Raw genomic sequence first — 25,581 nt, forward strand, 5'->3', positions numbered from 1 at the left:
CCAGCCACGCTGTTGGGCGCCCCTAAAGTGTGTGTCCTCTGTCCGCGGACGGGCACCAAGCCAGGGGAGAGGATCCTGTTCGGTGTAAGGTGTGGCCGGAGCCAGGCGGCTCATGCCCTGGATCGCTGCCCGGGCAACGAGGCCCAGAAGCACCACTGATTAATGTCTTATTGTCCAAACACCTCATCCTCACCTTCCGTACAGATCCGCAGGGTCATTTGTGTTGTTGCTTATTTTAGCTTCTAACTACTCTTTATGTAGTTCACAAACAAAGAAACAAACACAGTGATGGTAATGAGCTTTCTGTCTTTAGAATGATAAAATATCCATTCTGCTGCACCTGCGTCTCACTCTGTAGCGATTGTGTGACACAGTCTTTCGCCAGAGCTTTGTGTTTGCCTGAAATCCTGACAGCTAGGTGTGTTCTTGCCTTTTTGTCTTTGAGAGGACATCTGCAGTTTACCCCTCAAGCTCGGTTCCCTCAGAGAATTCCCCCTGGTGCGCTTCCAGGTCATTAATATTCTTTTACTACTCCTAAAGCCGTTTCTGCTCCAAGAGCTCGCTCTGTTACATAAACACATTGTGCGGTTTTGTGATTTTCTGTGAGAAAGACGCATGAATGTGGTCTCTGCTCTCTGGTACCTTCGCCTCCAGCTCCAGAGGGATTTGGTCCGGCTGAAAATATGTGGGGGGGAAGCAACTCTTCCGTCTCAGGTTTGAAGAATGACTCACTCAAATGGTGTCCCATCCGTGATCTCTTGCCTTCACCAACAATTTTCAGACCCATGGGAGCGATATCAGAAACAGCTGATTTTTGTTAAGCTTGGACTGGATCCATCTTAATTAAGATAACCAGCAGTGCTGTTATAACATGGATGCTGTCCTCTCCACATCGGGGGGATGATATGTCAGCGGGGTCTCCGCCGCGGAGGAAATTGCCTTGTTCTGAAGTCATCGTTTGGGGGGAATTTTCCACAGATTCTCTTGCGCTTGCAATTTTTCAGTTCTCATTTAAAGCAGAGTAACTCTGGCTTTTGTAGTCCTCCCTAAATAAATGCTGTGTTGTAACTGCTGTTTTGACTGTTGGTCAGCTTTGTACTTTTTGGACTCTCTTGTTTAAGGCATGCTTTTACTGTGACCTCATAGTGAGTTCCTTCATTTCTGATACTATTAGTGAACTGATAAGAAGCGGGTAACAGATAGGGCCCAGAGTTTTGCTCCATCACATGCATTTCAGTCATCCCACACTAAAAGGATGATGCAGCCTCAACTCCAAGCCTTTCGTTGAACAATTATCCCATTGTGGTTCCTCAGTCATCTCAAGTCATCATTTAAATACCACAAATTAAGTGCACAGTCATGGAGATTGACAGCGGTGTTTATGTCAGTTGATGTATTCAGTAATGAAGGCATTAAATTAGTGTTCACCGGGGCTGTGTTTACAGAATAGGTTTTCTTTATTTGAAGGGCGGGAGAAAAATACTGACTTGAAAAATGAGTGCAGTGATATGTTGACCTACACTAGCATATAAGAAGTGGTGTAAAGCAGAAAATGGCTAAGCTGTTTGCAGTAGGAGCTCATGAAATAAATACAAGGGGCACGTGAACATCACTTATTCATATTTAGTGATAGAATGTCCAGTGTTCCACATTTTGTGGTTGTATTTAATCATTGTCAGTTTGTTTACAGTCTTCTCTTGCTTGGATTGATTAAACTGTGTGGACAAATCGCCCATATGAACAGACACTGCTCTCAGCATTGACATAATTAGCAACAACTGACAAGTATCGTTTAGCTCTCCATGTTAACCCTGTGACGTTTTTTCTTTCCTTTTTCAGATTTATCCCAGAATTCATCCAGTTGCATTCTGTTGCCTTTTTCTTTTGCTTACAGCTCGTGTTTGTCCTGTTCAGAATTACAGTTCAAAACCACAAATAGAATCTAGTAGAAGAGCTTCCACATCCAAATTAGAAATTTGCTGTCAGGAGTGTGACTATCCTGATAGCCTTAACAAATGTATTTGTCGGTCAACTGTACCTTTTTGCACAGTCAACACATTTTCATCAGTTAATCGGTTGTAATACGCCGTTAGCTTCTCTGCAGCCCTGTTGAATAGTGTAACATACTGGCTGGTTTATTGTTCCGCTCATGCAGTGCATCGCTGTGCCAGTGTTTGATTTTCGTCTGTAAACTTCCCAAGTTTATTGAAGGTTTCAACTGATTCTGACATCACTGTGGCAACAAGCCTAGAGAATGTCACTGTAAGCCTTGAACATGTTGCTCGCTTTGTCCAACACGAACGCAGTCCCATTTTTTAAAATCAGCTGCAAATGCATTTAAACACTTCACGATGCCACCAGCCACTGAAGGGTGATTCACATAGTTTAGATATATTGTATCTTGCAAGAGAGAAAACCCTTGAAACAGCCATAAGTATTTATCCTTGCAAAACAAAATGTGCGAAACTTAATGATCTTTTCCATCTGTTGATTCGTCAGGGACTACAGACACACCCTGAGATGTTTTGATCAGTTGTTTGATTTTGATGCAAGTCAGATGTCCGAGGTGGAGACCCTTTGCAGAGTTGACAGGCTGATGGAATTGCTTATTTAGACTTATTATTGTAAGTTTATTTTGAAATGTACATAGTTTTGGCTGGTCCGCAAGGGGAATATTGGTCGCAGCTGAAGGCAGCTGTCAGCTCATGATTGACGTCCCTCTGTTCCCTCTTCGTTTTTGACAGAGAATCCCCCCCCCCCCCCGTCCACTTAGGACTTGTTTCTGTTATGATGCCAGATTCCATTTTATGACGTTATTTGTTGTGTTTACTATAATGATATATTGCAATTTGTATAAAATAACTTGCATCCACAGTGTACCAGGTAGTGTACCAGGCACATGTTATTGCACCCGCTCACTCGAAGAAATGCCTCTTGATGTGTTTCATTTCCTCTCCACTTACCCGTAGCTGTGTGTTGTTCTGTTTTGCAGCAGTGAGCTTCTAATTGTTACAGTTATGCAGTGTATTCACGTGTCTGTGTTGTTTGCAGAGTTGCTCTTTGAAGTGTTTACAGGGACGCTTAGGGGATAATGACTGAAATACAGGTTGACGGCTCTGAAGGTCACATGATAGAGCAAAACTCCAGCCCTAGAAAGAGATAACGGCAGTTGAATACTGAATACCCTTTCTGTTAGAAAGAGTAGGTTGTAATTAACAGTAATAATTACAATCTGATGTTCATTCCAAACTACAAATCTGAACAAGACGTACATTTTCATTAATAAATAATTTCATACTGTACATGTGGAAGCTTATTTGCTGTTTGCCACCTATGAGAGGTTTGCTGACTTTAAGTCATGTTTTATTAGCATGTAGCAATCATTCAAAAACAATATCAGCCGTAAGCATAAAGTGTGGCCTGCTTTTTATTTTCATTCTCGGTGCTTCATTTGAATTCCCCGTGCGTCCTCCTTTCCTGTCAGGCATGTGCTCCTGTGTCTATGTCTCGGTGACTCAGCCTCCTGGAACACTTCAAGGATAGCCGAAAATAGAAAAAACAAATTTAGAAACTTTTTCCTGGCGGGGTGTCGCCCCACCGCATGCCCGCCCCTCCGCAAGGTTACCTTTATGAAAACGGCCACGTTAACAGCGCAGTCACTCAGCCCCGCTCTCCACAGCCACCCTAGCAGAGCGGCAGATAAAGAAAGACATCTTCCCAGTCTTAAAATAACAGTAAATGACTGTGTCGCTGCCAGTGTGTTATCCTGCGTGTGGATAAGCAGATGAAACACTGACATAACATTGTGGGCACGCACATGCCTTAGTGAATATTCCTCCTTTTCTGTCTCCTGGAGGCCAATTTGGCTGAAGTTTTAGAAAATTGCTCTGTCGTGAAGAAGCGAACAGGCTACACGTGTAGGTTCAGTCCAAAAGGCTCCTAATGTGCCGCACGTCGCTAATCTAGGGTCTAATATATAACACCTGACTGTACAGCTGGGCGTGTCACTTCCTGTGTCTCTCATTCACCCCGACCCGAAGCGGGAATGTCCAGCCATGTGACTGGAGCACTGCCTGCCGCGTTTCCTGCGCTTCGCGGCCCAGCGTCGCTCCGACCGCCAGCGAGCTCCGCTCCCGCCAAAGGAGGGGCGGCCACAATGTGCCCACTGTTAGCGAGGGCGGAGTGACGGAGCCGGCTCTGTGTGTGGGGCTCATTCCTCAGATTCCTCTCAAATGACACATTACTATATGGCCAAGCTGCGCGTCTCTGAATCTGACTCGCGTCTCTTCTCCGCGGAAAGAACTGTGCAAAGCGGTCTGGGGTTTTTTAATATGCACAAATATGCTGGCAGCGAAAAAGAACGGAAATAAATTCCTTCAAAAGTAAAATGTCATAAATGCACAGTCAGTGGCTTTCCTCTCTGCCCTCAGATGATGGGATGGACCAAACAGCAGACTGTGTCTTTGCAGCTCTTTAAACTGAAGAGTCCCAGTCACACGCCGGTGAGAGAAATCAGAACTGTTTTACATAATATTTCTCACGGACATCCTTTGAACCAGCTTGGTATTGGAAGAGAGAAGCGCAAAAAGCACATGCCGCATGAACCCTCGCTCATGTGTCCCTGCATGTCAGCTGCACTGAGTCAGATTTGCGGTGACTTACAAGCTGTCATGTCAGGGACCAGGCTGTGTTGTGTAACATGTCCGACAATCCCCGATCGGGGCGGCCATCTCTTCCAGCACTTTTTAATCAGTCTAAGCTTAGCTGATACGCTGCAAACGCCGTGTGTGTCCCTCCGCCAGCTTCTGATGGGTTACCAGACATCACCAATCTATCACAGACCTGGTTGCAGGCATCATTAATGATTCCACTAATCTGCGGGGTGGGAATAAGGGCGGATATGGCTGTAAGCTTCATTAATGTGGCCTGCTTTCTCATGCTACCTCTGAGATGATGAAATCAAGCACTGCTGCTTTCACAGGTCTTATAGTGTTTTGCTGTTGTGAGACAAACATAGATGTTGTACATGCATACATTGCTGTCATTTAGCAGATGGACTTATCCAGAGCAACTTGCATAGGTTACAATCTTGTCCATTCATGCAGCTGGATATTTACTGAGGCGATTTAGGTGAAGTACCTTGCCCAAGGGTACAACAGCAGTGCCTCATTGGGGAATTGAAGTGGCGAACTTTCAGTTATTAGCCCTGTTCCTTACCACTACTCCACGCTGCTAATGTTTTGGTATTTTTCAATATGAGAGGTAATCATGACGCAAGGCAGTAGTTGCTTGAATGTACCAAATGTTACTGTAAAAAATGAGTTGGGTGAATCCGCATTTTGCAGTTTTTTTCTGACAAATGGTCATGTTAGCCTTAGGACAAAGGGCTACTTAGGAGAAAGAGTAACATTTGGAATGATTCTCATGTTCCATTGTATCTCTGACCATCTCAGTTGAAGTACAAATCAAAAAGGACTCCCCTCAGTTCATAAAGACTGAACAAAGCAGGACTTGAAAGTGTGCTTCTCACTGCTCTGGGGTGTTGTATAATTGCTTGCAGCTGCTACATCCCCTGGCATGTTCTCTCTCTCTCTCTCTCTCTGTCTCTCTCTCACTGTGTTTTTCTTTCTGTTTCTCTTGCTCTCCCTGTTTCTCTGCCTCTGTCTCTCTCTCTCTCTCTCACTGTGTTTTTCTTTCTGTTTCTCTTGCTCTCCCTGTTTCTCTGTCTCTCTTTCTCTCTCTCTCTCTCCCCCCCCCTCTATGTTTCTCTGTCTCTCTCCCTGTTCCCCCCACCCCTTTCTCTGTCTGCCTGTCTCTCTTCTGTCTCTGGACAGTAAATGCCCAGCCATAAAGGAAGCAGCTCCAATGTCCTTGTATGTTTATTCCCCCTTTAAATCTATAGTTTCCTGTATACCTGGAACACAGACACGCAGTCCGCAAGGTCAGCCCATCCCCTGCCAGCTCTGCCTGTGAAGCATAAAGCACCGTGCAGTGAGCATGGGGCTGGTGCAGTGTGCACATGCGCTGATGCACCTCTGACCTGTTCATCCGATTAACCATGTGCCTGTCCTCTCTCTGCAGGTTCTCCCTGGCAGTTTGCGTTCAATGTAAAATTCTACCCTCCTGATCCCTCCCAGCTGACTGAAGATATAACCAGGTACTGAGCGTATGGTGGACGCAGAGGACAAAGTTACATACTGCAGCACACACATACACACATACATATCACACATTCACGCAGACACATCACAGACACACATGACACACACCAGACACGCATACATACAGTCTTGCACACATACTCAGACCCACGCCCAGCTATACACACACAGACACACACACACACACGCACAAAAGCATGTACACAGACGTATACATATACGCACACATCTGTCCACCAAACTCCTCAGAGTATAAATTAGAAAGTGTTGCTGTCATAAACTAATAAAAAGATTAGCTAGGTCAGGCAGAAAGAATGTATTTGCAGATGGTCCGAGGATACAGAGAACATGCAGAATGAAAGCATGTTTCACACTCTGGACACAGTTTTGTTCAAGAGGTTTCTGAACAGACCAAATGTAAGAAAGTTAAAGGTACAAGATAACGAAGGTGAAAATGAAATCTCAAAGAGAATATTTTAATGCGTCAGTGTTTAGTGCAGATGCCCAGAACAATTCAAATAACATACTCATACACACACACACACACACACATACACACGCACGTACATGCACACACAGATCTCAACACTTGTTATAATCAGTCAGATTTAATCCAAGCAGAAGTAAATCAGAAGCTCTGAAACCAACCATGCCTTCCTCCATGTTATTTAGTGATGTGGTGCAGTTGAGTACGGTTGAGTGTGTAGTGTGATGCGGTGTCGTATGTCACTTGGTCGAGTGTCGTGGCACGATCTTGAGGTTGAGCAGTGTCGTGTGGTTAATTTGAGTGGTGCTGTGCTGTCATACGGGGCGAGCGGTGTGGTGCGGTCGTGTGGTTGACTGGTGTGGTGCGGTTGAGTTGAGTGATACAGCGCAGTCATATGTACTGAGGGTTCCCTGGCCTCAGTTATCATGATCCTTGCATGTAATTGGTGATGCATTATTTGAAGCACTCACACTGATTGTTGTGTGTAACTATGGTGCAGTGTTTGAAGCATTTCTTTTGATTCTTGCTAGCAAAAGTGCTGGTAGAGTTTGAAGCAATCGTGGCGATTGTCCTGGGTAAAGATGGCATAGTAATTGAAGCACTCCCATTGATTGTTGCTTGTAACAGTGGTGTACTACTTTAAGCTTTTGGTTGCAATGTATTTGACCAACGATCAGCATTAATCCATCAACATTCGCTTTTAATGGGTTCCTGAGTGGCTCAGCTGGCTAAGGGGCTGAGTTTTACAGCTCAGACCTGGGTTCTTAGCAGAAGAACACAGCTGCACTTGTTCCTTTGATGTAGGGTGGATTATGTTGGAGGGGGTTCCCTTGATTGTCAGTACCCTACAACTCGTTGGGCACCTGCAAGATTCTGTCTTGACATCAGTGAGATATACTTATTGTTTGTTTGCTTACCAGGTGAAAAGTAGTTGTTGGCCTGTGGTGTATTGGAGGAGTACCCTTAGGGGTACGGAGGATGTTGGAAGGAGAGGAGCCCAATGCGCAGTTGACATAGCATTTTTTAGCTTAAAAAAATACTAAAACGTTCACATGCAGTATGTGGTAATGCACACAACTTGTATACTTCTGCTAGGTTTAGCATACAGCGCTACACTAATACTGTAAAAATCAGTGTGCTGTACACAGGACCGTGTGCTGTTTTCCTGTGAATGTGTGCATAGGTGATGTATGTATGCTTTGCCCAGCCCTGTTTAGTCTGAGCACCCTTCTCTCCCCCCTCTCCCGCAGATACCTCCTGTGCCTTCAGCTCCGTCAGGACATCGCCTCGGGGCGGCTGCCCTGCTCGTTCGTCACCCACGCGCTGCTGGGATCCTTCTCCCTGCAGGCGGAGCTGGGCGACCACGACCCCGACGAGCATCGCCTCGACTACATCAGCGACTTCCAGTTCGCCCCCTCGCAGACCAAGGAGCTGGAGGAGAAGGTGGTGGAGCTGCACAAAACTCACAGGTCAGGAGGGCGGAGGCTGTGCACAAATCTCACAGGTCTGGAGGGCGGAGGCTGTGCACAAAACTCACAGGTCAGGAGGGCGGAGGCTGTGCACAAAACTCACAGGTCAGGAGGGCGGAGGCTGTGCACAAAACTCACAGGTCAGGAGGGCGGAGGCTGTGCACAAATCTCACAGGTCTGGAGGGCGGAGGCTGTGCACAAACCTCACAGGTCAGGAGGGCGGAGGCTGTGCACAAAACTCACAGGTCAGGAGGGCGGAGGCTGTGCACAAAACTCACGGGTCAGGAGGGCGGAGGCTGTGCACAAAACTCACAGGTCAGGAGGGCGGAGGCTGTGCACAAAACTCACAGGTCAGGAGGGCGGAGGCTGTGCACAAATCTCACAGGTCTGGAGGGCGGAGGCTGTGCACAAAACTCACAGGTCAGGAGGGCGGAGGCTGTGCACAAAACTCACAGGTCAGGAGGGCGGAGGCTGTGCACAAAACTCACAGGTCAGGAGGGCGGAGGCTGTGCACAAACCTCACAGGTCAGGAGGGCGGAGGCTGTGCACAAAACTCACAGGTCAGGAGGGCGGAGGCTGTGCACAAATCTCACAGGTCTGGAGGGCGGAGGCTGTGCACAAAACTCACAGGTCAGGAGGGCGGAGGCTGTGCACAAAACTCACAGGTCAGGAGGGCGGAGGCTGTGCACAAAACTCACAGGTCAGGAGGGCGGAGGCTGTGCACAAATCTCACAGGTCTGGAGGGCGGAGGCTGTGCACAAACCTCACAGGTCAGGAGGGCGGAGGCTGTGCACAAAACTCACAGGTCAGGAGGGCGGAGGCTGTGCACAAAACTCACAGGTCAGGAGGGCGGAGGCTGTGCCGGTGCTCCTGTCGGAAACACAGCAGGTGGGGGATGGTTTTACTGAATGGGGCAGGGTTTATGCTACAGGAACGGGGTGGATGTCTCTGCATGAGACAGAGGTTTAGGGGAGGGGGGTTTATGATGCAGCCACACATGGGATGGTGTTTATGCAGGAGGTAGAGGAGATCTGGGTGTGGGGTACAGTGTGAGCAAGGTCAGAGCGGGGTTGGGTATGAAAAGGTGAATAGCACTACTATAAACCCATGTCACTCTGAACTTTTTGACTGTACACCCCAGCAGTGGTGATAGTTTGTAGCTACTATTAGTAGGCCCATGGTAGAGTTTGCTCGAAAGTCTTGTGCAAAGTCTCAAGTATCGTCTGTCTGTCTGTGCATCTATCTTCAGGGGGCTGACTCCAGCTCAGGCAGACGCCCAGTTCTTAGAAAACGCCAAGAAGCTGTCCATGTATGGGGTGGACCTCCACCATGCCAAGGTAGCGCCCTAACCTCCGTCCCTAGGAGAGCAGACTGTCGCTTTCCTACAGGAAACACACTCCCTCATCAGCTTACACACAAGCACATTGACCCACATGACAGATTCAACTATTACTGCTGCTCCTGTCTTTTATTCCAATACTTTTAAGTTGTAAGATTTGGCTTGCCTCAAATTGTAAATAACTAATACTTGTGTATGTCTGTATTTGTCTAGATTTATTTATCTATAAGTATTTAAAGAGTTATATGATGCTCATTACCCTTGGTCAGACTGCCTCAGCCATGGACTCTAGTCAGGTAATGCAGGTATTTCATATGGCCAAAGTGTACTGTATTTTCCACTGCAGGTCTTTAATAAGTAAATCTGATTTTGGTGGTGCATTTACTGGGGTTGAATGCATTTTTACGGTTAGCCTCCACACCGGTTGCTCCTCAGACATTGGAATTGCAGTTTGGAGCGGGGCTGAGTTTGGGTCTGACGTTTGGGAAAACCGGTGAAAAAAAAAAAAAACAGCTGCTAGAAAACGTGACTCCGGGAGGCCCGTTTTGATGTGGTGCACCCAGAGGAGAGAGCACTTGCGGAAAAGAAAAATGGAGGATTTCTTCTGGAAAAAGAGCACGGCGGAATGCCTCAGCTGTGCAAACACGCACGGCGAGTTTCTCCGCAGCTCAAAGGAGGCGAGCGCAGTCTGTGTGGGAACGTCACACCACTCGTTTGGCGGGGGAAAGAGGGGCGATCTCTCCCAAGGACAGCCTGTAAAGATAAAAAAAAAAATGCTCAGGGAAACGTCCCCTGGGTGTAAGATCAAGGGAAGGGGTCATTCACACTCGACCCCTGTGCTGAACTGAACGGGGGGGGGGGTCGGTAAATCTGCAGTGGCCGCACACACACAGTTCCCCTCTCACCAGTGAAAGCAGCTTGCTCTTAAAAGCGAGCATGTGCTGTTAAGTGGCCTTGAGTCCATTAAGTTCTGCTGATGGTAGGGAGAATTGATTCATCCTTTCTTTATAGTCGTGGATCGATACGTTCAGTCAGTGGGCAAAGGGTGTTTTAAGATCATGCGGAAAACATGTAGAGAGATATTTGACGCATTAGCTGGATGGTAGTCCTTGTGAGATTAAATATCTAGTCTGTATGATTGATGGTATAATGTAGTTTGTATAATATATGGCATAATGCTCTTTGTTGGGTCATGTACAGTAATAATCATTGTATGCTATATTGTGGGCAAGGTGTGGCATTTATGAGTGGTGTCTGGTATATAACAGGATATGGTATAAAGCGGGTTGTGGGTCGTATATAACAAACAGTGCCCGGTACATAACAATAGGTTTTTGGTATGGTATGTAATAGGCAGAGTGTGATACATGCGGGTTGTTGTTTGGCATGGTATAGAAGGATTGGTACATGTTATGGTGTATGTAATGGGCGGTATGTGGCGTATACCTGGTGGTGTGTGGTGCATAATATCTGACCGTGTTTTGGCTGATGTATAGTACATTGTACTGAGCAGTGCTTTGTGGCCCCAGGACTCGGAGGGAGTGGACATTATGCTGGGAGTGTGTGCCAATGGCCTCCTGATCTACAAAGACAGACTGCGAATAAACCGCTTCGCCTGGCCCAAAATCCTCAAGATCTCCTACAAACGCAGCAACTTCTACATCAAAATCAGGCCGGGAGAGGTAAGACACCATAATGCCTCTGCTCAGTGAAAAATCACATATTTCTCGCTTTTATTATTGTTATTATTACCGTCATTATGATTCCTGGAGCCAAGTTTCCCTCCGAAGGTTATACCCGGTAAAGAGGGTCTGGCATAGCAGCGCTGTGATTGGCTCCGTCCCAGAGAGAAGTACGCCGTGATTGCGCAGATGGAAATTGTGAGATTTAGATGTTCTCAGGGCCCATTAAAAGCCAATGGCTTGGAAGGGCACGGTATGTTTCTCGGCGCGCCGTCTGCAGTGCCCAAAGGAAGCTGTTTGCTGTGCGCCTGTGCTTCCAGACGGAGCAGTTCGAGAGCACCGTTGGCTTCAAGCTGCCCAACCACCGCGCCGCCAAGAAAGTGTGGAAGGTCTGCGTGGAGCACCACACCTTCTTCAGGTAATGCGATCTGTCAATCTACAATCTACATTTTACTCAGGCTGTCTGTCTGAACTCAACACGGTCCCACTGTCTCTAATATGCCGGTAAACATAATCCCACTGTGTGTAATCCGCAGGTAACCAAATCCCAGTGTTACTAATCTGCAGGTAAACACAATCCCACTGTCTCTAATCTGCAGGTAACACAATCCCACTGTCTCTAGTCTGCAGGTAACACAATCCCACTGTCTCTAATCTGCAGGTAAACACAATCCCACTGTCTCTAATCTGCAGGTAAACACAATCCCACTGTCTCTAGTCTGCAGGTAACACAATCCCACTGTCTCTAGTCTGCAGGTAAACACAATCCCACTGTCTCTAGTCTGCAGGTAAACACAATCCCACTGTCTCTAATCTGCAGGTAAACACAATCCCACTGTCTCTAGTCTGCAGGTAAACACAATCCCACTGTCTCTAGTCTGCAGGTAGCACCGTAAATCTGAGTCTACTAGCAGCTCCACTAAGGTGGTTCTAAGCAACTTTAAATTCTAGCTTCCAAGTGCTGGCTCTTTGAGCAGCCTGAAATTTGGGTCAGCCCAGGCATTTCGAGTGTAAGCAGGCTAAGGTCTGCAATGTAGTCCAGTCATCAGATGTATTCTCATAGACTCTCCATTGTCATGGTGATCTAGACATGGTCAGATTAATTTTCAGGAATTATTATTTGGGCCGTCACGTCACTTTGAGTATATCATATTTAAGATTACATTTGGAAATGCATACTAAGCACAGCAAGTATAAAAATTCTTTCCTATATTGCTCTTTTTTTTCCCCATTTTCATCTTTCCAGTGCTGTACGTGACAGAGGGAACGAGGGATGAGGTCACTTGTTCCTAGCTGAGCAGACCTTTTCTGACACGGCATCTCAGTGTCTCGAATCACCAGTGTGTTCAGCAGACCACAAGTCGAGATCACTTAGTGCCCTGAATGCACTACCATTACATACCATTAAAGCATTAGAGAAGCACACCCAGCCCCCACGGCGGCGTCACTCCTGACTACAGTGTGAATTCCCTCTCTTGCTTTCTCTCTCTCTCTCTCTCTCTCTCTCTCTTTTCCTCTCTCTCTGCCAGTGTGCCAGAGATGCTTCCTGTCCAGTGAAAAGATGAGTGCAGTTGAGTGGACTGGGCCACCGTGAGGACCCCTTTTTTGTGTGCTTATTTATTCAGGCAGCTTTTCAGACGCCTAAATCTGTCACTATTACAGAATGCTAATGTCCCTTTTGTAACCATCCCTTTAACATAGATTTGCTCCGTAGCAGAAGAGTCAAGGGTCTCTGTTGGCTGGTAAGATAGAGCAAACACTTCATATCCTGTAGGAGCGAGTCATTCAGTTACTCTTGGATTAGCCTCCGATTTGCTCCCGAAGCCTTGCCTCTGTTCCTGGCACCCCTTTCTTTAGAGCAGTATCATCATCATCATCATCATCATTTGCTCTATGATGAGAATGCTCCTTTGCTTGACTTTCCACGAAGCGCGTCATATCGGATGAGCGCCGACCGGTTCCGCTGCGCCTCGTTTGACAGTTTGCGCGCCCGGTGTCGACCCAGGCCAAATTGAAACCAGGTCTGGCAGCGGAGATGCTCCGCAGTTCAATCCCGCTGTTTTCCTTGGCGCGGCAGCGGAGGGGAGCCGCAGCCTCAACAAACGCTGAGCGAAACGAGCCCCGCCGCCTCCCAGCCCCGCGCGCCCCCCCTCCCCTCCCCTCTCTGACAGCGTTGTGTATGTTAGAGCCGCTCTTAACTGCCTTCATTAAACTGTCAAGCTTGAATCAGACCCTCTCTGATTTTCTTTCTGTTAATTCCTGTGTATGAAAGTCTACACAAGCGTGTTTGTTTTTTCGTGTTTTTTTTTTTAAACTCCCCTTTTGATCACAGTAGTGGGCCCTGAAGGAAGGGGGGGGGGGGGGGTGTCGCGGATCTGAGAGGGCCAGTCGTTCCAGAGACCTGGTGACCCACAACTGTGCTCGCCAGGCTCCTCTTCCCTGCCCCCTGCTGGTCCCACGCTGTAATGCCTCCGAATGTCCCACACTAAAACCCCCTGGAAAAGCAGCTTGCAACATCTGTCCCCTTCCCTTTCTCTCTGTTTCTCTCTCTTTCCCTGCCGTCCTCTGTTTGGACAGCAGCTGTCTGTGGGAAGCTGCCTGGTTTTTTTTTTTTGGGTCGGGGGTTGGGAGCGGGGGGTTTGGAGTGGTTAAAGCTCGCCTAAGATTGCGCAGTTGCCCTTGGAGATTAGGAGGAGGGAGGGGGTGCTTATTGTCTCCCCCCCACCCCCACCCCAGCCGGTCCCAGGATGAGATCCTGTCTGAAACACAGCTGTTACAGAGAGCAGTCCCACAGATTTGGGGGGCGGGATGGGGAAGGGGGGGGGTGCTGAGATGTGGATAGGCACTTTTTGGCCCGCATGGGAACGACTGGGGGAAAGTGCCACTCAAGGAATCTGCTACACTACATGGCCTTCTTTGCTGCTTTGCACTTACGTTCCACCTGGACATCACCTTCAGATGCGGCTGTATCTATCCCAGCTGCACCATAGCCCAGTCTCCCAGCACCAGTCAGCACTCAGTACAGTGCTAAGCCTACAGTCTCCCAGCACCAGTCAGCACTCAGTACAGTGCTAAGCCTACAGTCTCCCAGCACCAGTCAGCACTCAGTACAGCGCTAAGCATGCAGTCTCCCAGCACCAATCGGCACTCAGTACTGTGCAGAATACCACAGTGATCAGTGGTCTTCCCTGAGACAGAAACCAATGGTGTCTGCCTTGTCGTCCTTTCCCCCTGCAGGTTGGTGACCCCGGAGCAGCCGCAGAAAGCCAAGTTCCTCACTTTGGGCTCCAAGTTCCGCTACAGCGGGCGGACCCAGGCCCAGACGCGCCAGGCCAGCTCCCTCATCGACCGGCCCGCCCCCTACTTCGAGCGTACCTCTAGCAAGCGCGTCTCCCGCAGCCTGGATGGAGGTAGGCTGCGTCCGGCCAGCCAAGTCAGAGGGCGTGCCTCAGCGGACCGCTTTAAATCCTCAGCTTTTAATCCTTCAGCTCACAGACACACGAATGCATGCTCCCCCTCGCACGCTGATGTGCTTACTTGGATACACACAAACACACACACATTTACATACTCGCATTCACACGTGTATGAGACAAATGACTATTTACATGGATTTGGTTCAGTTTTCCAGACCTCATGTTTTTTTCCAGATATTCTGGCTTTGTGGCCATAATGGACTCACAGTTCGTTAGTCTTGGTGGCCAGGTGAAGCCCCACCTTGGCATCTCTGTTATGCAGCTAAAGGTGTGTTTTAACTGAACGCGACGCGAAATTACGAGTGACGCGAATGCACGAAAAGTCAATGGCAGGAGGTGAACGGACGGAGTTAATCGCGGCGAAACTGCGAGTGACGCGAAATGAGCGTTTGCTTGAGTTTAAAAAGCAGCTTTAGAGCTCCTGTTTGAAGCTCTGTACGCAGCTTTCATTCACACACTTTTGTTTGTTAAAGCCACAGGCAACAATATCTCCGCGATCAAAGTGAGGCTGAATGCTGTAGACAAACATTGCCATTGAAGACAACAGAAGGCCAGGGAGATGAGACAATCAACATTTGAGTCAGCACTACAAAGAGGACTACTCAAGTGGCGTGATTCAACACGTCTCTCTCTGATCTGCTGGGGAATGCTTTTTGTCCTTGCTGTTGACCGTATTTTGAACTTAATTCCTGCCTATTTGCAGAGTTGTTTAACAGACCATTTCAGAGAGTAAACTGTTTGTTCGCAAGTTATGATTGTTCGGGGTCTGCTTTTGACAAATATTTTTTCAGAGACTTAAATATTCTGAGTTGAGTCCTTCTGTAATATGAGTGAATCCATATGAGTAAAATATGCGCTCCGTGTCACAGCGAGACACAGGAAATACCCCAGCATCTGTTTCCTTCTCTTCCAATGGGCTGTGGATGAAACTGGAGTCATTCTAAAGGAAATGAGCATGTTTACTATATTGGACTGTAGGTTTTTAGCACGAAAGGAATGTTGACAGGGCTGTCCAATTTAAGTGATTTATGGACAGTTGAACAATAACGTCCATCAAGACTGATGGGCATTAATGTTTTCCCTTCATAGAATTAACTTTATTTGTCCTCATCTGTTCTTTCTTTAGAAATGGAACACTGACAGCCTGGTATTTATCATTGACAGGCTTGAAATTATGGGCTCTTTGGTACAGTATAGCATGGAGCAGCTACACAAGTGATTTTGTTATATGGAGGGACTGTGGCCCAGGATAAAATGGCAGTGCATGGAGGTCTCACTCTAAGCACTGTGTGTGGTACAATCAGACCATTATTTAGTGTTGACTGCATTTCTACTGTGCTTTAAACGGAACCATTTATCTATTTCTACGAGACTGCAGTCAGATATTACGCTGCCCTTGATGTTAAGAGTGTGTCTTGGATGGAGCAGCCGTACAGCTGGATGGTCACACAGTCGGCCTGATTATGGGCCTGATTACATAGCTTTCTGGAAGCAGGCTTATACAGTAAGACTGTTAAGAGTCTTTACTAGAGATATGAGTTACAAGAGCAGAAATGGACTCCTGCCACTCTTTTTTTTTTTTTTTTCAGCCAGAATGGAAAATCTATTAAACATCTTGTTGAATTTGCAGCAACCCAAAAGAATTCAGTTCTGTTGTTTTTTAATATTCCTGGACGCCTGCGTAGTGTGTATTCATTATGTGCACTCTGGCTGTTCTCTAAGGAGGTGCTGTAAACTCCTGATCTGTGGGTAATAAAACGCACGTTTGGGCCGGAGCCAGGGAGCCGGCCCGCTTTCCTCCCTGTCCTTTCGCTTGAGAGAGAGAGTCGGGTGTATTCACGGAACCAGAATATTCAAACGCCTGGAGTGCTTTCACGCCATTTATTATTCAGGGGCTACTCCCATGGTTGGTGCACAAAAGCCCCCTGGAAAACCTGGCAGCGGGTCCCTTTTATGTCCCTCCTCCTCCTCCTCCTCAGAGGCCTGTCTGCTTCCTTACCCACCCTCGTGCGCTCTGACATCCTTTCAGTCCACGCTGCTGGAGTGGAAGCAGTCAGTGAGATGGCTCAACCCCAGGGACAGTGTGCCGCCCATGACATCCTGGTCCTGGGAGGAATCCGAGATGGTGCTCTCAGGTTGAAAATGTGGAGGGGCAGAGCTTTTCAGACTGCAGAGCCAGTGCTTTTGATTGCTTCTTGTGTCAGAACCGTATGTTCATTGCCAGCTGTTTTTTTTTTTTTTTTTCCCCTCTCACATCCAAGCTGGACTTGCTGCTCTCCAAGCTCTCACCAGCTGTATGAGCATGTGGCTTCAGCGTTGCAGTGTGCCTGCACCGTACAGCTGTGACATCAGCGAGAGAGGAATCCGGGCCGTATAAATGGGTGGTTCTGCGCAGATACTGTTTCACCCAGATCCTCCCAGGCCTGTGGGAATGAGCCCCAAGAGTTATTGACCGTGTCTTTCAATTTGTCGCTGTTCGTGTTAAATTAAGCTGTGCGTTCTAAATTCGATGACTGCCGTTGTACGTACTAGATGCATTCAGTTCTGGCCTGTTTAATTTCACACCCCTTTAACCAAGACCGTGAAGTAAGAATTTAACTGGATTAGATGTGGATTCATCATTGTTTGTTTGAAAATCCATTTAAGATGTCTATCAGTTTTTATTATCTAAAGTATATGAGCGTTAGCCAGAGGCTGATGAAATTACATATTCTATAAAAACAATCATTGTAGAGTATACTGGAATAGAGTGTAGCATATTTTAAGATAACATAGGTGGCATTCTGTGGCTCAGGGCTACATCGCCCTCTGCTGGACATTTATGGCTTTACACAAAGGTGATCACAGTATCTATTTCAGAGAAGGAAAGGCAATATGAATGTTTGTGCATATGTAGAAATGAGAGATCATTTGGAAAGTCCTGTTCAGTATGATCATGTCCCGTCCCTATTCAGGAGAGCTAAAGCCTTTGTTGGTTGACAGTGTTGTGTTACACAGTGGTGTGGGGTCTGATCGGTGGCTCCCTGTTTCCTGTCCTCTAGCCCCGGTGGTCAGTGTGACTGACTCCGCCCTGAAGCCAGATGCCTCCGCCCCGGCCCTGAGCAGCCCAGTGGCGGAGGAGAACGGCCGCGAGCCGGGCCTGGAGCTCCCCTCCGACTCGAAGGTGAGGCCCCGCCAGCGCCCTCTCATTTCCCCTCACTGGTTCACTCCACAGGTGCCGGAGGCCGGAGGTGCTGTCTGAACCGCGCTGAAGCATTTCCAGCAGAACAGCGGGAGAACATCAGAGTCTGCTTAGGCTCTCTCCTCTGTGAAACTGACCCCACATCGTATCTCTGACGCCTCATCACCTCATTAAAGACATCTGTATTTAGGTTCCTACCTAGTTACATATGTGCTCAAATGGAGTGTGTTTGTTGCAGGTTTAACTTTCATGGCGCTGTCCCTGCTCCTGATGGCTGCGCGTTGTGAAATGCTAAAAACAGACGTTGGGTTGATGGAAATGTTCCTCTGTTCTTGTTTTTGCCATGTGTCAAAAAAGCACCCCCCCCCACCCCCCCAAATATCCAAACCCGGGTCTTATTGGACTCTCACGTGATGGACAGTGTGGCAAAGTTCAGCGATGAATTCAATTAGTTCCTCTGTGCCATTATATGAGCTTGTCTACACTGCACTGCTTCAGTTAAGGGAACTTTTAAGACACTAACTTGACATTTGTTGCTCTGAAAGAATGTATTCATCCTTACAGTGCGCTATGAAAGAATGCATTGAGCATTATATAACCTGCGCTGAGGGAACGCATTGAGCGGGAGCCTCATCTGTCAGTGTGAGAGCGGACACTGCGTCAGTTGTGCCGTGGAGAAAGAATCCAGTCCAGATAACTGGTCTTTCACCCCGTATCTTTACAATATCAGCCTTGCCTAATAAATGCATTCTTGTCCAGCAAGATGTTTAGTAGATGGTAGGAAAGGTCTCTCCCGGAGTTCATTAGGAACTAAACATTATCAGGAAGAAAACAGGGGCACAATTTAAACCATTGAAGTCTAATAAATGGATATCATTAGAGAAAGGCCACTGTGCTGTTCAGGCAATTATGTTTTCAAAATGAGAAATCTCTGGTTCTGGGTCACAAAAGCTTTCCTGTCTTTTTCCCCCCTCCGTCTGCCTTGTCTCCCTGTCTAACCACTTTGAATGTCAGCTGTAGGCCTGTGGAAACTCTGCTTGCCCAACCCCCCCCCCCCCCCTCACACACACGCACACTGTCACTGCGTTGCTGCCCTGCGTTCTCTGCTCCCCCCCTGCCCGACACACTTTCTGCACTCCTGACCTGAGGTGTGTTTCACTGACTAATGGTGTGTTTCTCTCTCCCCCTCTTTTCTCCTGCGCACTCTTTCTTGTATCGTATGTTTTAATTTCTCACACACATTTTTTTCTGCCTTGGTTTGGATTTTGCTTTTCGTTCCCCGCATGTTTTTTTAAATTATTATTTCTTTCGCTGGGGGGGGGGTTCGTGGGGGCTTGTCACTCTCCACAGTCGATCTTCATGTTCCCCCTGTCCCCCTCCTGCTCCTCCATCTCCTCCCTGCCCCCCAGTCTGGACACCATCTCTGAACTTGACATCCTGTCTGACATCTCAGAGGATGACCCCATGTCCTGGACAGGACAGCTGGAGGCGGACTACCCCGGTCTTTTTGGCCCCGCCTCCATCTTGGAGCACGGCGAAAGCGCGGCCACGCCCGAGCCCGATGCTCCGGGAGGCTGTCCCAGCCCCGCCCCCACGGACTGTGGCTCAGAGCCGGCCGAGGATGCGGCCCCGCCCCCGGCCCCCGAGGCCCCGCCCCCCCGGGGCTTCTCCCTCTCCGGCTTGTGTAAGGGCCTCAGGCGCCCCCTGCTGCTGGACGAGGACGGTTACATCTGCTTCCCCAGCCTCCCGGAGGACTGCGCCTCCTTCCTGCCCGCCGGCCTGCAGCGATACGTCCCCCTGGCCTCCCCGTCCCTCCTGCCCTCCTTCCTGCTGCTGGTGGCCGTGCTCCTGTCCGCCTCCCAGTCGCTGCCCGTGTCCCTGTGCCTCGCCCTGCCCCTCGCCCTCTCGCTCTGCTACCTGGAGCCCAAGGCGTCCCTGCGCCGCGGCTCTCTCCAGCAGACCGACGCCGTCCAGCAGGGGGAGCTGTGCGACCCCGCCGCCTAACCGTCCCTCACCCCCCCCCACCTCCTCGCCCCGCCCCCCCACCTCCCGCCTCTCTAGCGCCTCCGTGTGTCGCCCTCCTGTTACGTTTGGGTTTCCTTTCCTTCCAAACTTGGCAAGATTTTCTGTGTAAAATGAAAAGAACCACCCTCATACTGATAATGCGGGGCTTGACTCTTTTTTCTTTCCTATGCTCTCTTATACCTGACCACCTCCCAAATTTATATATAAGGAATAAACTGCTAACCTCTTTTTGGAGTTATGGAGTAACTATTCCTCTGTATGTCAGAGTAAACGAGAGACGTCAGTGAAGGATAGCTGTTGATTAATTCTTTGAAGTCCTCCATTATCTAGTTAACATTGCTTTTGTTTTCCAAAGAGGTCACTGTGCTTCACTGTTAGTGCCCTTCCTGATTCTTTAAAATGTTTCTGATGTTACAGTACGGATACTCCATTAATCTGGACCTTTCCTAACCTTTGTGTTTAATGTAGTCTGAAGACAAATTGATTCCTTTTTACAACATTACCTAATTATAGCATCAGGCTGTCCCTGATTTAAAAATGTACCCTGCTCCAGGTATTTTGTATCTGAATCCCCGTAAGTGACAGTGAGACTTTAGTGACTCCGTAAGTGAGAAAATGCACAGAAAACAGCCCCCACTGCTCAGTGCTCCGAGACCAGCATGCCCCCCCCGGCCCACCCATGCACGCTGCCATAGGCTGCATCAAGGGGGCTCTCTCCATTACATCACACCATATGTAGTCATGCTGGCAGCAAGGCCTTCCTCATCCATTTCACCTGTTCCTCTCCCAAAAAAAAAAAAAAAAAACGCTTCTTCACCCATTTCTACGACAACACAGGTGGAGGAGGAGTCTGGCGACATGGCTGCAGGCGTGGCTACAGGGGCTGCTTGCTCACAGGTCTGTGAGGGCGCTGCCGGCTTTCCACCTCTATCATTCTGCTCATTACAAAGTCAAGGGAGGAGGGGGGCCGCGCCCGCGCTCAACTAACGTGTCCTTCTTTTCCCCGGGGGGGGTTCTGGGCAGACGGACAGAGCCTCTGGAGACGAGCCGCAAACGCAGGTCCTTTGATTGCTCAATGGTTCATTCGTTTGTAGAACCTCTGGGCGTTCACTTCACTGTTGCTTTCTTCTTTTTGTGTTGTTGTATTTTTTTTTTGTTGTTATTTTTGCGTTTGGCTGGGAATATGGTTTTTGCACTGGTGTCACTGTGGTGTTGTGATGTATGAGGAGGTTTTTTCCGTGTTTGACGAGGGCACACAGGACACACTGTGGTTATCCAATGACGTTCCAGCACGGCATCACATGGTAGAGCCTGCACTGCAGTCATTGGCCTTCAGCAACACGGACCAGAGTCATACCATGTCATACCACCGTGTTGCAAGAACAAATCTCTGTGTTGTACCATGGAGAATTGTGTTTAATCTGAACTGAACTAAAATATCCACTATAAATAGTTGAATGGAATCTGTGTAAGCTGCATCTGCTAAAGCAGTAAGTGCTGTAACGTAATGTCGATGCGGTGCGTGGGGGTGGACCGTGGTTGGACCGCAGTGTGTGCTCCTGTGCTCCATGGTCGTTGGGGTTCATTGTGTTTCTGCTTTTTGGCCTCTTCTTTTGCAAATGTCTTGTTTGGTTTTGATTCCACAGAGCAAGCTGAGAGTAAAGGGGGAAAATATATATGTCAGACATAGCAATCTAATGTTGGAGGTTGGTATGGTAACCATGGCGGTGATGATGCTGATTAAAACACCTCTGGCTCCTTTGGCGGGCTGCCTCGCTCTCTCTCGGGCTCTGTGATTGGGCACTCTGCATGATCTGCATGTGTGACGGGGGTGCATGCCTGACCCCTTACTGCACGCATGCACCAGTGAGATCGTCCCCACTGGTCGGTTACTGTCAATCACTGGAGAGTGGGCGGGGTTTGGGTGACCAGGGGCGGTCATCCCGTTCTGGGGAGATTTGAATGCACGCAAACAAACTGTTTGATCGTTTAAATGTTTTAGAATGTGTCCGTAACACAACTAACACAGTTTCCCTAACCGAGCTGAAGTTTCTGCTTTGATAGCTTCGTATGTGTTGATTTTTGTAAGTGGAACATGAATCCTATAACAGACTAAATATACAAAATGCGGAATCTCACATTAAAAGCATGGACTTGTCAGTGGTGTCCTTTGCAAAGCCATTTGATTGACACATCAGCATTGTGGGACAGGTGAGATGTATCATTACCTCATAGAGTTTAGGAAACACAGCCCCAGTGATGTCTGAGAATAATTTCCATGCACCATTGATGGAAGAAAATCCTTACCTCACAGCATTGAGAAAGCACTCAGCTCCAGTGATGTCAGAGAAGAAGGTCTGACGCTGATGGAAGTGAGGGTGGAACAGCACCAGTCACACCCTCCTGAAGATCAGAAATAAAACCTAGCAGGGTTAAGAAGCGTAATGTGAGAACAGGCCATTTGGTGCAGCTGGGCTCATAATATTGCCTGTAGTCTCCAGAGCGATTAGATGAAGGCAGGCGAATAGCATCCGACAGCTTTCATTCTGTTTCCCAGAGGTAGTTTGCCCCATGTGTGTGGGAGTTCAAATCGAGTATTGTATCTGGCAAGAACAAGATGGTGCAATGCAGATGGAAAAAGAAATGTCAAGATCTGCACATACAAATACACATATTGACCCATGGATGACCCACAGAAGCTCATGCAGAAAGCACACACAGCAGCAGCAGCAGGCAACAGGAGGATCGAAAGGGTTAAAGCAGTGATGAGCGTTTCCAGCGCGCAAAGTGCGCTGGACACGACTGACGTTGCATTGCACCAGCGATTCCTCCTCAGCCAATCACAGCTGCGGGAACCCCAGCCCCCCCCGCGGCTGATCGCCATGGCAACAGGAAGCTCCATGCCACGTCTGACGTTTTGTGAAGAAAGTGATGTGAGGAGGAGCGTTTCACAGAAAGGTGGACTGCCGCTGATTTTCCCCGAGGGCTAGCCGTCGAGCTCCTGTTGAGAGTATGGGTCCCGGTGTCCCTGCGCCACCCCCAGCATGCGCACAAGTTCCAACGTCTTCGTTTGAGCCCCATTTGAACCTTCAAGCCTCAGAGGTTTAGATAGAAGATAGCAGAAGAGAAGCAGCTGGTAGAAGGTAGAAGAAGATACCATCTGTGGCCCAGGGTCTGCATTCCCCTGAATAAGTGGAAGTACTCTGAAGATGGTGTTTCGCTCTCCTTTGTCAGAAAGAGAGTTGGCAGCCTCAGTGTACCCATTAGCACTGTCAATTCAATACTGGACCTGTGCCACAATACTTACACAACACTGACTGAAAGTTACAATTTTAACAAGGACTTGTGTGTCCTTTTCAGTTGAATCATTCAAATTGTGCATCACTGACAGCTTCATGTTTTTGATGTGCAGGTATGTCTCATGACAGGGTAAAACCCATACAGGTGCCTCGGCTCACTGATGCAGATAATCAGTTCATCGGTTCTCTCATAACCACAGGAAAGGTTGGGAGGTTGCTGCGCCTTGTTACTTGGTGGTGAAGGTCACGAGCTGCGATGGAAGTCCTTTTAATTGGATAGCAGTTCATTAGTAGGATTAGATTAATGACTAGAATGAATGGAACAAATTCATTTCCCAGTGTGGAACCGCAGCGCTGGCTCAGTTTTGTAGCGCCATTGTGCCACCTGCTGGTTATGAGAGGAACTGCTGCTCACTGTAAAAAGTAGTGTAGTTGGCTGGACACACAACAATACCTGCAACAGCTGCACTCAGTGAGTCTCGGCCTACGCTGTGTGGCATTTTCTGGGGAGATTTCTGAACTAATGTACCTTGTTGGTTGTTCCCTGCTGTATCCCCCCCCCCCCCCCCCCCGCTCTCCCTGGCTGTGTGTGGTGGGCCCCTGCCGCTAGGACCTGGATAAAACTCAGGAGGATGTGTTGAAACATCAGGCTAGCATTAGCGAGTTAAAGCGCAGTTTTATGGAGTCCACCCCCGACCCGCGCCCCAGTCAGTGGGAAAAGCGCCTTACCGCGAGTCCTGCCACCTCCCTGCGCCTGCAGGCCCAAGGGGTACGTGTCCCATGTCCCGTGTTTGACCCCCCCCCCCCCCCTTCCCCCCTCTTCTCGCATGCCACCACGACCCACTCCTCCTTGCTGGCGGGAAGGAAGTGACACGGGCCCCCCTGGTGTGGCAGCTGGGATCCACTTCCTGTCGTCTCTGTGTGACTGTGTGCCTGTGTGTCCCTCTTCCTCCCTTTCTCACACGACTACCACTTCCTCTCTAAAGAGTAACGGCCACCCGTCCACGTGTGTCACTCCGGTACTGTTTCTGTCCGATTGTCTTAAGTGGATCTGAGGGATTTCTGTGTGTAATCCCAGCTGCCACAGCAGTGTCTCTGTGGGGCCCCCTGCCTGTGAAAGCTGTTCTTTACTGTCGGCCCGGCGAGAGCACCTGTTGACCTTTCCGCGACCGTACAAACTGAACTCAGACTCAAATCTCTGATTAACGCTGTGAAGCCTTTGGATCCAGGAGCTCATCTGAGCCTCTTCCAAATATTTCCGTTTTCCCCGCGCGGAGCTTCTGCGGCTGCTGTATGGCTTCACACACTGCACGTGTGGCCCTTCAGTGCGTTCTGCTTGTCCTGTCGCTGTGCTGTTGGTTGTTTATACTGCGTCTCTCTGCGGCCGGTTTGCCTGGCTCGTCTTTTTTTTCCTTCGATTGCTTGTTTTCTGTTTAAAGTACAGCACTGTGGATTTCACACTGCAAAACGAGTCTCTGCTTCCTAATGTGCACATCCTGGTCTGGTCTGCTTGTTGATTATAATGAAGAAGCTTTTTTTCCCCCCCTTTCCTCTGTCTGTCTGGTCCTTTTGAGTTTTTATCTTTATTATCAATTTTATTTGGAACACCCTTTTGACGGTATTTGATGTCAGAACTGCACTTGATGTGGAAAAAGTTATTTGCGCTCACTTTGGTGTACAGTGCAAGCTTGAATGCATAACGAGCGATAAAGAAAAAGAACTTAAGGCAATCAAATGCATGAGCTGTTTCAAATGTGCACGCCGTTTTCCCAGTCATTTAGAGCATGTCAGTCTTTCTCCTCATTCCCTGTTGGTCCATAGCAGAGATGTGTTTATTGCACGGAGACTCCATTTTAGCCTCCTCTGACCTCTGCCTCACTTCAGTACAACGTCAGAAATCTGCACTAAAACAGTGTCTGCATGATGTCTACAGAATTCAGACTGTTCTCTGGCTGGTCTGTTCTGTAAGCCTGTTGTAGAGGTGACATCTTGTCTTTTTTTGTTCTCTCTCTGTAAGCGTTCTTTTCCTTGCACTTGTCTTTGCACTTGTCCTTGTTCTTGTATTTAACTGTTGATTCTTTCCTTGTCATTTTCTAACCCGTGTAGAGCTTAGAAGAGGAGATAACCTCCATTTTACTCAGTAAAGCGAGCTTTTCCTCTGGTCTGGCTGGCCCCTTCGCTACCAGCACACAAGCAGCAGAGGGCGCTGTTGCAGTAGTCTCGGCCCCACGCTCTGCCGAGGTGCTCCACAGTGAAACGAACGTTGGTGACGACTAACGACCTCACCATGCCGTTCCATCTCCATCTACCAGCGCTGCCCCAAGTTCATGTCCAGTCACTAGTGATTTGAAGAGCTACAATACAAGGGAGAACAGAAGCCACTGTGATAGCGCTCGTATTCAGGGTATTATCGACGTGCGTCTTCATGTGTGGATTATCGATGCTTTCCAGGATAAGCTCGG

The 25,581-nt window shown here is 48.4% G+C and overlaps 1 protein-coding gene across 11 annotated transcripts in view; it reads left to right on the forward strand.

The window, feature by feature from the left end:
- Positions 1-25,581, forward strand: part of epb41l2 (erythrocyte membrane protein band 4.1 like 2) — a 68,319-nt gene that overhangs the window by 32,274 nt on the left and 10,464 nt on the right. For 4 of the 11 annotated variants that reach the window (XM_036549899.1, XM_036549909.1, XM_036549901.1 and 1 more), the window contains exons 6-15: positions 6,082-6,157; positions 7,899-8,117; positions 9,367-9,454; positions 10,986-11,138; positions 11,459-11,556; positions 14,376-14,548; positions 17,656-17,777; positions 21,467-21,526; positions 23,730-23,888; positions 25,226-25,381. In XM_036549899.1, coding sequence (XP_036405792.1) covers positions 6,082-6,157; positions 7,899-8,117; positions 9,367-9,454; positions 10,986-11,138; positions 11,459-11,556; positions 14,376-14,548; positions 17,656-17,777; positions 21,467-21,526; positions 23,730-23,888; positions 25,226-25,381 — 1,304 coding nt within the window. The remainder of the gene's footprint in view (positions 1-6,081; positions 6,158-7,898; positions 8,118-9,366; positions 9,455-10,985; positions 11,139-11,458; positions 11,557-14,375; positions 14,549-17,655; positions 17,778-21,466; positions 21,527-23,729; positions 23,889-25,225; positions 25,382-25,581) is intronic. The other 7 variants (XM_036549902.1, XM_036549910.1, XM_036549903.1 and 4 more) reach the window with 4 other exon arrangements.

This window comes from Megalops cyprinoides, chromosome 17 (genome assembly GCF_013368585.1).
Source record: "Megalops cyprinoides isolate fMegCyp1 chromosome 17, fMegCyp1.pri, whole genome shotgun sequence".
NCBI lineage: Eukaryota > Metazoa > Chordata > Actinopteri > Elopiformes > Megalopidae > Megalops > Megalops cyprinoides.